Source organism: Meles meles, chromosome 1, assembly GCF_922984935.1.
Source record: "Meles meles chromosome 1, mMelMel3.1 paternal haplotype, whole genome shotgun sequence".
Taxonomy (NCBI): domain Eukaryota; kingdom Metazoa; phylum Chordata; class Mammalia; order Carnivora; family Mustelidae; genus Meles; species Meles meles.
This window is the reverse complement of record NC_060066.1, coordinates 193,179,438-193,192,046: the sequence shown is the minus strand read 5'-3', so window position 1 is coordinate 193,192,046 and position 12,609 is coordinate 193,179,438. Positions and strand designations below refer to the sequence as shown.

Below are 12,609 nucleotides of genomic sequence, written 5' to 3'. Positions count from 1 at the left end.
AGGCACACACATGCTCACAAGCCCATGCGTACAGAGACACTCACAGATCCACATGGACACAGAGACACAGAGGGAATATGGTGGTACCCAACTAGCCAAATAAAAAATTCCTGGTAACTGAAAAAAAAAATTGGGGGGTAACTGAAAAATTTAAAAATCATTGCAACTTGCTCTCCTTTTTCTCCCTAACAATCTCTCGGTGTCTGTGCCCCAGCAAAAGCCTCATTGCTGTCTCCCCGACCCTAGTCCTTCCCTCTCTCCCATGGCTGCTTCCTCCTAGTTCAGAATACTTGCAGAACCCACCATGGCAACAGCTGTGCCCTGGGGCGCAGTGATGGTTCAGGAGCTCAAGGCAAGCAAATGGCAGGGCTGCCCCCTCTATCCCCAGCACTTCAGCTCTGCTACATCTGTGCACAGAAAGTCACAGACACACCTACCCCGACCCACACCTGGCCCGGCCCCGGATCTCTCCTGATCAGCCAGCAGAGGCAACCTCACCTTTGCCAAACTCTTTATTGAACCAAAAATCAACACCAAGCAGACCGAAGAACAAGAAACTCAAACAGCTGACCCTCCCCTGCTTCCTCTGCCCCTCCCTCTCTCCAGGAACAGCTCAAGATTCAGTCCTGGGGAAGGAATCAAGGCCTCTCTTTTGGTTGGCAATGAGGGTCAGGTCTCTCTGGGGAGGGTACACTCAGAACCAGCTCCATCTGTAGGACCCAAAGAGTCAGGAGCCTGGCCAGGGGGCTCTGGAAATGCAGGGGGCTGGCAAAATAGGCCAAGAATTCCAGGGGCTGCAGGGGGCTGGGCAGGGGTTGGGGGAAAGAGCCCCTGGCCTGAGGAGCTCAGCGAGGCTTGGAGCTGGTGGCTCATGGACACCAGGGATTCCAGATGCTGGAGCAGGGCCTGGTGGGGACAGGAGGCCCTGTGGAGGTGCTGGCTGGGGCCAGATGATGCTGCTGAATGGAGATGCCATGACTGGCACCAGCCTGATTTGGGGGGCCACTGCCCTTGCCCAGGACCCTGCCAGGCCTCTGGCTCTCCCCACAGTCTCTCTCTGCCTCTGGAAGGCCTGTGCCAAGCACAAATTCCCTTTGGAGCCAGGCTGCCCGCGTCCTGGCTCGGCAGCAGAGCACCCCTTGGGGAAGGGGAGCCCTTCAAGGCCACGCTGGGACTCCTGTCCTCTGGCTGATAGCTTCTCTTCTCCACTTTTCTGTTGAAGGAGACCATCTTTCGAACCTTCCCCCACAAAGGGCTAGACTCCGCTGTGTGTGGAAGCCCTGCCTTGGGGAGCAGCACAGCCAGGACCAGGCTTGAGTGAGCGGCTTCCAGGCCTGGGGAAAGGGAACAGAGAGACCAAGGGCCGGGTAGGAGAGAACACACCGTCCCCAGAAGCTGCACTGTGGCGGCAGCAGGTCTGGAGAGGAGGCCCCAGGGAGAGCTTTCTAGCAGTGAGACGGGGGCCCATGAGATGCTGGGAACAGTAAGAAGAGGGTGAGCCTGTCCCAGGCATGGGAATGGACTCCCCTGACGAAGGGTAGGGCAACGGATGGTTTGACCTCAAGACTGTATGGGTTTAGTCTGCCACATTGTTCCCAGGACAGGAAGCCCAGAAAGGCCAAGTGTTCTGCTTGGAAATGGAGGCAGCCAACCCCCTGACCCCCACCACCATCCCCACCCCGGGGACTTTGCTGGAGCCACGCCCTGTGCACCGCGGCCAACATTGGCCTAGGACCACTGCAGTGAAAACCTCCCTCCTTCCCATCTTAGGTGATGCTTTCGATTGTCTGCTGGTCCTGCCTCTGTCCCACCATGTCTGCCTTCCTTGGGCCACCCCAGGGGTTTCTAATCCGGATGCCCAGTTGAAGAGGCAGTCCGTGTGGTGGTCAGCAACCCAGTCTCTGCAGCCATACCATCCGGCTGTGAGGCCTGGCCCTGCTCCTGACTGGCCCGTGTGACTCCAGAGAAGTCACCAGCTTTCTCCCTACCTCAGTCTCCTCATCTGTGAAATGGAGAAACCAACATCAGCATTCTGATGGGGGTTCTTCTGAGGATTCAATAAATTAATAGAAGTGAAGCTTCTAGAACACTGTCTGGCACCCAGTAAGCAATGTAGAGCTATGATGGTCACTCCATGTGCTAGTCTCAGGAGTTCCCTGCTGAGCTGAGCCTGCCTCCTCTGTGGACACCAGGGTGACCTTCAACAGCGCTCCCCGCTGGTCACAGGAGAGGGGAGGCAGGGTCTGGTCTGTGCATTGGGGCACTCACCGGGACCTCCAAGAGGGCGCAGTCTGGGGGGCAGGGGCTGGAAGGCAGGCAGGGGCAGCAGCACCATGCCCACGTGCTCCACAGCTGCCAGGCCATGGCGCTGTTTGTTGTTGAGGTAGGAATAGAGCTGACGGCAGTTCTGAGTGTCCCGAGCCCCGTGCGGGCACAGTCTGACCACGCAGATGTCCTGCAGTTGCAGGAAGGAGGGTGGCTTCTGGAGCAGCCGTCCTTTCCTCCTGCGAACACCCCCCGCCCTCATCTAAACCTCTTGCGACCCTGTGAGGACGCGTGTCCCCCCTTTCCTGAGGAGGAAAGAGAGGGACTTGCCCAGGGTCACAGAGTGTCTATGATTACAGGGGGAACCAGACCCAGACAGCCTAAGCCAGGCCTCTGCTCCAGACGTGGAGAGAGATGGAGCACAGGGCTGGGGGTCTCCAGCTAGGAGGAGAGGGTGGTGCCCAAGGATGCCAGTTACCTTAGCCTCTGCCGGGCAGACGCTGGCCAAAAGTTCCCAGACAGTACCAGAGGGGATGCAGCCTGCTGAACGGATCACCTCAGGCAGGGTCTGGGGGCAGGGAGGACAGCCAGTCAGCCCCCAACTTCCCACCCACTTAGCGCACGCTCCACACCCGCCACGGCAAAGCCACAGACTTCAGTGACAAGGATGGTATACCAGAACCCCAGGAAGATCAGTGGCGGCCTGGGAAGCCCTGACTGTCCCTGGAGGCCTACAGCCTATCTGGGCCCACCCCTGCAGCTCCTCAGAAGCTCCTTCCTCCCTCCTTGCCCCTTCCACCCCCATCCCACAGTTCAGCCTGACCATTCAGTCATTGGACCATCCCTCCTAAGCCCCTCTCCCCGGGCTCAGGGAGGCACCGCACCCTCTCCCAGGGCCCTCTTGCATTATGCCTTCGGTTACAGGGAGCCCTTGACCCCCGTGCGTCTCCGCAGGAGTGGGGCTGGTGTCTCACTGGCCCCGTGCCCAGCACAGGGCCAGGCCCAGAGAGGCACCAATGCCTTGTTCTAGAACGAGGGAGTAAGAGAATCAAAAAATGAAAGCAGTGCGAGGCGCTGACTCCCGGTGTGTGAGGGGGACGACCCTGGCGAGCAAGGCCAGAGTACCGCGAGGAGCCGACAGCTGTTTCCAGACACCAGTTGGGCCTTGGCCCTGAACCGCTTGATGGAGAACATGTCCAAAGCTCCCTCCCAGGGCGGCTGGCTGGGCAGAGCCTTTGTGGGCCCGGCAGGCATCTGGAGCCTAGAGAGAGGGACAGAGAGGCCCAGACAGAGCAGGGTATCAGGCCATCCGTCACCATCTCCCTACTTTTCAGAGAAGGCCCTGTGTTCCCCATATGGGTCCTTGAACACTAGCCCGAGCATGGCCTTGTGGGGGGAACTAGCAGCTGGCGATGACTGGTTTCATTGCACAGATGGGGAAACTGAGACCCACAGAAGAGGTAGGACTTGCCCCAGGCCACAAAGAAAGAAGAGGCCATACTGTGTCTTCTGCCCCCCAGGTGGGCACCCCGCCCCCGCTGACCCCTCCCAGCCCAGCCCCACACCTGTCCTGGAGCTGTGTGGGAGGCTTCGCCCTAGCTTGGGTCGTCTCTGGAGAGGATGGGAGGGCTGGGCTTGGGGCTCTCTCGAAGATACTGTCCCCTGTCCTTGTAGTAGCTTTGAAAGAGCTTGGCAGCTCACACGAGGGCTTCCAGTCTACAAAGAACAGCAGCAGAGGCTGATGGGCAGGCGGCTAGGTGAAGCCAGCCTAGGGCTTTGGAGCCAGGCTTTGAACTGGGTTCTTTTCAAGGTGACCCGGGACACAGATAGGCCCACCCTGCCACCTTCTCCCCAGGCCATGGATCCCTGTTGCTGCTGAGCCCCCACTCAGCCCCAGCCTGCCCACCACCCCTGCACCCAGCCCGTGTCTCCCGCCAACCCAAGCAGATGCGGCAGCTGGGGTCCAGGAAGTGGTGCTCGTGCTGCCCCGTGGTGTCCTCGTCCTGCTCCGTGGTGGCCTTCGACATGGCCGCCAGGGCTGGTGGGCTGTCATCTATGGACACCATGGGTCCCTAGAAAGCACAGGAGGAGAGAGCAGTGGGCTGGCAAGGTGCCAGAGAAGGCAGCAGCTCTCCATCCGTAGGGAGCCTCGGGGATCTGGTTTTATTTTCCCACATAATACATTCTTTTATTACAGAGACACGGTGAAGGTGTTGGAGAAAATTTGGAAAATACAGAAAATCTGAAAATCACTGAAAAGTCACCCCAACTCCAGCACTCAGAGACACTTGTCCTTGTAGCAGATTGGCTACACACAGGGTGTGGGGCTCCTTTGAGTAAAATAGCTGGGATCAAATATTCCACCTGTATCCTCATCACGTCCCTGAATCACAGCAGAGATGCCTGCCGTGTTGCCCAGCACAGGAGTAAGGGGGGGGGGGAGGGGGGAGGGGAACGGGGGTGGGGCTGGGGGGGTGGAGAGGGGCATCGTATGTGCATTGCCACCACTCCTGGATGGTGGGGTCATTCCCAGAGTTTCATCATTATAAACAGTACTGAGGACGTCCTTATGCAGAGAGCACTTTCCTAAGCTTTCATCTCTCCTCAGGACAAGTTCTCAGAAGCAGATGGCAGAATCAGGGAGAATGAACATTTTTTCTTTTTTCTTTTCTTATTTTTTTTTTGAAAGATTTTATTTATTTATTTATTTGAGAGAGAGAATGAGAGCCAGTGAGCATGAGAGGGGGACGGTCAGAGGGAGAAACCGACCCCATGTTGAGCAGGGAGCCTGATGCAGGACTTGATCCCGGCACTCCAGGATGGTGACCTGAGCTGAAGGCAGTCGCTCAGCCAACTGAGCCACCCAGGAGCCCGAGAATGAACATTTTTAAGACTTGATGCTCACTGCCAAATCACCTTTTTCCCTCACAACAGAAATAGCTTTAACTACAAAACAGGGACACCTAGGTGGCTCAGTTAGTTAAGGGTCTGCCTTCAGCTCAGGTCATGATCCCAGGGTCCTGGGATCAAGCCCCACCTAGGGCTCCCTACCAGCGGGGAGCCTCCTTCTCTTTCTGCCCCTCCCCCCTGCTGCTCAGGGCATGCGCGCTCTCTTCTATTAAATGTAATCTTCAAAAAAAAAAAAAATAAACACAAACCAAACATAGCTTTAGGAAGATTTTGAAAGATTCAGAAGCTCCACTCTGGACTCATAAACCACCTTCAGAGTAGCACCAAGGCACACACCTCAGATCACAGTCCCCCTCTAGGACCAACTAAGTGACCCTGGACATAGGGCTTCGGGTTCCTCATCCAGGACACTGGCATCACCCACCTCGTAGGTCACTATGAGATCCGAACGAGGCACTATTTGTCAAAGAGGCATACAGTGGGGCTGGATAAAGAGTGAAGATGTTATTACGTGTTACTCCCCTCTCTGCTTCTCTGCCATTCTCTCCCTGGTGAGGGGCTCCTTTCTGGGTTTTCTAGTTTCTCCCTCTACACTTAGGTGCCATTTATTTGGGGAATACAGATTGGTTTTGCTGGGAACGCCTTTCCACGCAGGCAGCGGGAGGGAGCAGGGATTTTTGTCTGTCACGTTCACTGTCATTTACTGAGAGCACGTGGCTCACAGGCTCCATCCACGCTGTCCACCACCCCACAGAGCTTATTAGAGGCAGGTGAGCATCTGAGCCACGGAATACCTAAGCCAAACCAGACCAGCCTCCCGGGAGTGACTGAAATAAGCCAAGGGGGAGTTCTGATCATCTGCGGGAGGCTGAGCTGGTGATGAGTTCATTGATTTGAGGGCTGCTGAGCCACCGTGACAGGCCACGTGCAAGACAGGAGCGGGGGGGCGGGGGGGGGTAAGCAGGGAGGAAGGAGCAGATCCCCAGCGATGCAAGGGGAGTGTAGTGACAGCCCTGGGCTCCGGGTGGTTCTGCGCCCCCAGCACCCCCCAAGTCCTGCCACCAAAGAGAGTAGGTCTCTGTTCCTCATATCCAAAAACACCTGCTGACTCAAACAGTGTGACCCTCCTGCTTCCCCACCAGAGATCCGGCAAGAACGACCGGGGCTGGAGAAAGCAGCAGTGGTAAGACTTATTCCCACTCCCGTGGGATGACCTGGCATGAGGCCGGAAGGAGGGGACCACCACCGACAAGGTGAGGACCGGCCAGTCCCACGGGTTCAGTCCTGCCCCCTGTTCGGCTGGACCCCTGTGGCAACGACCATCCCCTTGTTCGCAGTGAAGACCCTGGCACTCACAGTGGTCCAGCAACTCGCTCAAGGCCACCCAGCTGCCAAGGTGAGGAGTGGGACCCTGGGCACCAGACCGCCCCCCTTCCCCGCCCCCCGTGCCAGGTCAGGCGGCCGCTTACCACCAGGTCCTCCAGGGTCAGCGTCTGGTCCACGTCCCGCGGGATCTCCACTTCACCCTTGTGGGTCAGTTTGAAGGCCGGGAGACTGCACAACTCCTTCTGTTGCTGCTCAATGATCTCCAGGCCCTGGCGGCGGGGGGTGGGGGGGCAAGTAGCCCAAACTCGGCCAGGTCAGGGGGTCCCAGTCTACCAGGAGCCCAGGTGTTCACTTTCCTCTGGGGAGGCCCTTCTCCCGCGGATCCCCTCCTGGGCCACCCCTTCCTCTCCCTTCACACTTCTGCTTCCACTGTTCCCCATGCCTAACAAGCCCTCCCCCCTCAGCCCTACTGCTCCAGAGCTCACTCATTCACCCTCCAAACTCGAGCCCTGCCTCCTCCAGCAAGCCTTCTTGGACTTCATCTTCTCCCACAAGTCAATTCTGCCTCTGACTGTGCCCCACCCTCTGGCTTGGGAAGAACACGGTGCGGCGGCAAGAGTGCAGGCTCGGAAGCACCAGTTGGGTCGTGACTAGAGACCCCCCAAGGCAGTGTGGCTTTGGACAAGCACTTCACTGCTCTGAGCCTCCATGTATCTGTTTTCGAGGAATTACATTAAGGGTATTAAATTAAACGACAAATGTAGAATGCTTGGCTGGAGCCTGGCTCACAGTAAATGCTACCTGTCATTCTTATTGTTGATCAACGTCATCCTATCTGAAATGTTTCCTGGAAGCCTCGAGGAGGTCCCATCCTCCCTGGCGGGGCTCGCCTCACGGCTGAGGGCTCCCACGCTTACATGGCCACGGCCCTTCACACAGCCTCTTGCTTCTGCTGTCGCCATCTTGAAATTCTTACTGCTTCTTGAGCAAAAGGCCACACATTTTTGTTCGGCCCTGCCCCCCACAAGATATGTAGCTGGTCCTGCTCCTGGTCCCCCACAGGTACCTGGACAGAAGCTCAGCCTACAGTGGACAGAGTCACCTAGTGGATTCCAGGTGGATGTAATCAGCCTAGTATCTTCCAGAACGGAGGCTGCAGCAGCCCACCCTGCCCCACCAGCCTACTCGGAGATCAGCCCCCTCTCCATCAGGGACCACCCACAAGCATTCCCTAAAGTTAGCTCAGTGCCCACACCTTCCCTGTCCCTGAGCCGTCCCCAGGAAGACCCATGGACATGGGTTGTATGAGGACATGACTGTGAAGCATGAGGGCTGTGGGGTCCCTCCCCCAGCCTGAGGCACCAGGAAGACTCTTCTGGGGCTTCTGACGCTGATGTGGGAACAGAGACACCCCAGGGGGGTCTACCCCATTAGTGACGGATGACAATCCTGGACTCCAGACCCCAGACCATCACACCCAGTACCCCCAGCCCCACCCACAGCCCAGCTCTGCAGAAAAGCAAATGGAAGGTGACCCCTCCCGAGGGTCACCACTCCACCAAGCTCTCCATCGCCAGGCCTTTTCCCTTTTGCCTCTTGTCCATTTTTTTTTTTGTAGAGAGGTCTCTCTCTCTCTCTGTCTTCCTGCTCTTTCTATTTCCTCCTTTTTATCTCTGTCTCGTGCTCCCCGAATCTCACTGCCCCCCCACTCTGTTCTGTCTCCCCGCTGCACCCTCAGGCCCTCCCCGCCCCGGATCCCTCCCACATCACCTATCCCAACTTGACCCAAGAGCTCACCCTCTTCTCCTCCTGGTCCCGCCAGCGGGCCAGCTCTTGGGGGGCCAGCTGGGTGGAGCTCATCCGCACCAGGTTGTGGGGGGTGACATCTCCCCGAACCACTTTGAGAAACAGGTCCTGCAGGGGCAGGCATGGGGGCTGTACCACACTGCTCCAGAAGCACCCCCCACCCCAATATCCTGCCTGGGCTTCGAGCCTCCAAGGGAGGGTCTGGGCTCGCCCCCAAGCTCCGCGCACCGGATTCGCGCACCGGATTCCGGGGATCACGCAGGTTGAACAGCAGGCTGCGGTACTTGGTCTTGTAGCGACAGCTGGTGGCTTGTGTCAGATCGAAGAGGGCTGTCTCAATGCCAGCAGCGATGCCCTCCACTGCCTCCTCACTCAGCACCAGATCTGGGAGCTCCTGGAGGCTGCGGGAGCCACGGCTCTGAGCCCGAGAGGTGATCTAGGCCCTTGGCCAGCCGGGGAAAGTATGGGGCAGGGTCTGGACCAATTGTGGGTCCTATTCTGTGCATTCCCTATGTATACGCGTTCATTCTCACCCCAGCTCTGCGAGCAAGCCATATTCTCATTCTCCATTTACAGATGGGGTGAGCAAGGCTCAGAGAACATAAGGTGCTTGCCCAAGGCCTCATGATGAGCGGCAAAGCAAGATCTGACTGATCGGCCCACGCTTCATCCTTGGCCAGTGGAACTGGGTTGGAGGAAGCCTGGGGGGAAAGGGAAGGAAGCAGCCAGGCAGGGGACTGAGCCCTGGCCCTCAGTGTAACACAGACTCTGCCACTGACTTGCTGTGTGGCCTCTGCCAAGTCCTACCCTCTCTGAGCCTTGGTCTCACCATTGTAAACGAGAGCTCTGGGCTCAGAGCTCTCAGATGTCCCCTGCACAGTCACTGTGCCTGAAAGCATTTGCTGTGGGTGGCAACCACAGGACAGGAGCTGCAGCAGTGGCTTAAGGGGAGGGCGTGACTTGAAGCCAGAGAGACCCAGGTTCAAATGTCAGCTCTCCACCAGCTCGCTGTGCAGGCAGATGAGCTCACAGAATGGGGTTCGTCACACACTCAGAAGCCCTGAGAACATGGCAGCATGGGCCTGGGAGGCGAGGATAGCTCGCAGGACGTGGGATGTCAGGGAAGTGGGGAACGAGTCCTTACCGACTCCGCAGCACCTCCTGTAAGGCATGGACCACCGTAGCCCGTACCCCGACATCCAGGGATAGCTTCTCCTGTTGGGGCCGAAGCTGAGCTGCATGGGGGGAGAGGGAGAAAGAGAGAGAAAGAGTCACAAAGCCCCATGGGATGCCTGAGGAGCAAGGGGCAGGGGAGACTCAATGCTGAAGGGTTCAGGTAGGCAAGGTTGGGGGTTCCCAACTTGAGGAACCTGAGCCGTTGGGTCCAATCCCAGGCAGCTAGCAGCCCCTATCCCTCTGTGTTAGGACTGCGGGCAGTGGGACTGGGGGATGGGGTGAGAGAGAGGAATCCTAGCAGGGGCCGGGGCCAGAAGCTGGCCATGGAAGATAAGCAGCTCCTGGGAGGGCTCCCTCCCTGGCATCTCACCTGAGTCCTCTCCCCCGTCCTGTTCGCCAGGCTCCTCCTCTTCAGCCTCCACTGGGCCGCACTGCCCAGAAGGGGAGAGGAACTGAGGCCATGACTCTGGGAGTAGCCTCCCAGCCCCAGGGGGCACTGCTCCCCCCATTATCATCTCCCCACCTTCTGCCTGCTCCAGTGGGGCATGGGGAGAGGCACTCACCCCAGGACACTCAGCACAGGCCTCACACACAGGAGCCCCCTCCTGAAAGAGAAAGGAATGGCTTGGACAGCGGAAGAAGTCAGAGGCCACCAGGGGCCCACACCGTCCCTCCAGAGGGAGGGGACTAGAGGACCTCCGGATGGCAGAACATGCTGGTCAGCCAGGAACAAAGGTCAGCAACTACTCCCCATCCAAATGCGCTGGAGGCTCAGCCCCTCCCTTGCTCCAGTCAAGCTCGGGAATTCGGGAGCGCTGGACAAAGAGCACACAGACCCCTCTAGCAGACAAGTGGGGGGTCTAACCCCGTCTCTGGCCAGCACATTCGGGGTGACCATGGGCAGGTCACAGCTGTATGGTGGCCGTGACATCTCCGGAGGCAGGTGTGACAGCGTCCCTGGGCAGGGATGATGGAACACTGTCTATGTGAAGAATTTGCTCTGTACCTGGCACCTGGCAGGGTCTTGGGCCACGGGCCTTTCCTTCCTTCTGGGCCTCTGGACAGGCGATGCTAAGCTGACCTCCATCATGTCCTCCAGCACCTCCAGCTTTGGGGCCTGCGGCTCCCCTGCCTGGCCACGGCGGAGGGCCCCCAGGAGGTGGAGCACTGCCCCAGAACCAAGCTGCAGGGGGAGGAAAGCACCTAAGAACCAGGGAGCAGCAGCATCGAAGGCCCATTTGGAGCGCTTACTTCCTCTGCACTCATTTAATGTCTCTCTCCCGGGCTGTGCTGTAAGCAGCATGAGGACAGAGAGCACGGACGTCTTGGTCCCACTATATTCCCAATGCCTAGAACAGGCCTGACACAAAGTAGCATGCAAGAAATGTTTGCAGACTGCAAGGCTTCTGGGCCAGGAGAGGAGCTGGTCTTCATTCTCATCCTCTCATCTTCCCCACTCACCCCAGTCGCTTATAAGCATTTCAATGTAGAGTGGTTTTTGGTCTTTTGATGAACTATAGACTCTATCCTGCTCCCCCTTTTTGCTCTGGCTGCCAGGAAGCTCAGCATTAACTTAGAGTCCAACAGTCGTACCTTTCCAGGATTGGCAGAGGGTGAGAGGTTGTCATACCAAGATTTCCCCTTCACTTCCCCCTTTTCTCTAACGTTAGGCTTTTATTCCTTTTCAAGTATTCTTTGGATTCTTTTGATTTATTGCATCCATGGGAACTACTGTGAAAGTAGGGTCTGAAATCTAATGTTTGAATGAATTGTCATGAATGGTCAGGTTCCAAAGGTCAGGGAAAACTGGAAGTCTGAGGTTCAGCATCACCGGGGGTGGGGAGTGCTACGATGCTCTGGAGGCAGGGGGCAGGATTAACTCTAGGTCCTCTAGGAAGACCCCTCCCATCCCCCCAGACCTGAGGAGAGGGAGGAAGAAGAGCAGCAAGAAAAAGCAAAAACCTACGTAACACACGTGCTTCACCCCATGGGGCATTTCCATTTCCTCCTTGGAGAGAAAGGAGGCAGAGGTTAGGATTCAGAGGACCAGTGACCCCTTTGGAGGGAGTTCACAAGAAGACACTCACACAAAGGTAAAAGAAGTTCAGTGTTCACAGGACTGGCAAAAAGCCCCCACAAAAAAACAAATGCATACCCTCCAATGCCCATCAAAGGGGGAATGATTAATAAACCATCACATATCATCCTGTGGATTCTAACTGGCCACCGAGTAGAGTGAGTCAAAATAAAATCGATACATCATTCATCAGAGGCTTATCACATAGCTTCCCCGAAGGAAACACATCACACAAGACCTTATTCCGGGTCCCAGATCCAACACCATGCGGTATGTACCATTTCTACCCCCATTTTCCAGATGAGGAAACTGAGGGTCAGAGAGGATCTGAAAAGTCCCGCAGCTACCATGCCGCAGAGCTAGGACTCGTGCCTACTTCTGTCTGACTCGAGCCCAGGCACTGAGCTGCGGGCTATGTGGACAGAACTGACAGATGTGGAAAGATTCATGGAAAGATGTCAGGGTGTATTATTTGGAGGGAAAAAAATAGGTTACAGAGCAGTATTGTTGCATAAGGCCCATTTATGTAAATATGTATTTATAGACACAAAAGGCAGGTTATCTCTGGGGAATGAAATTCCAGAGGGACTTTCAGTTTCCGCTTGTAGACACTTGGGTACTTATGTTACTCCAAATGAGCATGTATTTCTTTTATAAGCAGAAACATAATTTTTAAAATTAAAAAACAAGTTTAGAACAATGTGTGTAGTGTGCTCCCATTTCCGTTAAAAGAGAAAGAATTTTTAAATTTGTATTTGCTTGAATCTGCATAAAATATCTCTGGAAGTATCCATAAACCTAAAAACAGAGGCTGCCAGTAGGAAAGGGACAGGGAGCTGGAAAGGAGGCTTTTCACTTTTTTTTTTTTTTAATCATGGGGATGAATCAGCCTTTCAAAACAGTAAATTGAGGCAAAGGAATGGGGGTAGAAAATGGGATATCTGGGAAGGAAAGCAGGAAAGACGTTAAGAACAGCCCTCCATGGCTTAAAACTTTCTAACTGGCCCCTGTCTTGGGGGTCTGTCCATCAGTGATATGAGGCTCCAAGA

General features: G+C 56.3%; 1 protein-coding gene across 1 annotated transcript in view; it reads right to left on the bottom strand.

Moving 5' to 3' along the window:
• Positions 1-522: 522 nt before the first annotated feature.
• SPOCD1 (SPOC domain containing 1) overlaps positions 523-12,609 on the bottom strand; it is a 29,309-nt gene continuing 17,222 nt past the window's right edge. The window contains exons 2-14 of the mRNA XM_045986443.1: positions 10,490-10,666; positions 10,047-10,088; positions 9,854-9,914; positions 9,452-9,542; positions 8,549-8,708; positions 8,299-8,415; positions 6,645-6,770; positions 4,205-4,337; positions 3,831-3,981; positions 3,391-3,526; positions 2,744-2,833; positions 2,269-2,455; positions 523-1,334 (exon numbers count right to left, since the gene is read on the bottom strand). Of these exons, the coding sequence (XP_045842399.1) occupies positions 670-1,334; positions 2,269-2,455; positions 2,744-2,833; positions 3,391-3,526; positions 3,831-3,981; positions 4,205-4,337; positions 6,645-6,770; positions 8,299-8,415; positions 8,549-8,708; positions 9,452-9,542; positions 9,854-9,914; positions 10,047-10,088; positions 10,490-10,666 (2,136 nt within the window). The 3' untranslated portion in view covers positions 523-669. The remainder of the gene's footprint in view (positions 1,335-2,268; positions 2,456-2,743; positions 2,834-3,390; positions 3,527-3,830; positions 3,982-4,204; positions 4,338-6,644; positions 6,771-8,298; positions 8,416-8,548; positions 8,709-9,451; positions 9,543-9,853; positions 9,915-10,046; positions 10,089-10,489; positions 10,667-12,609) is intronic.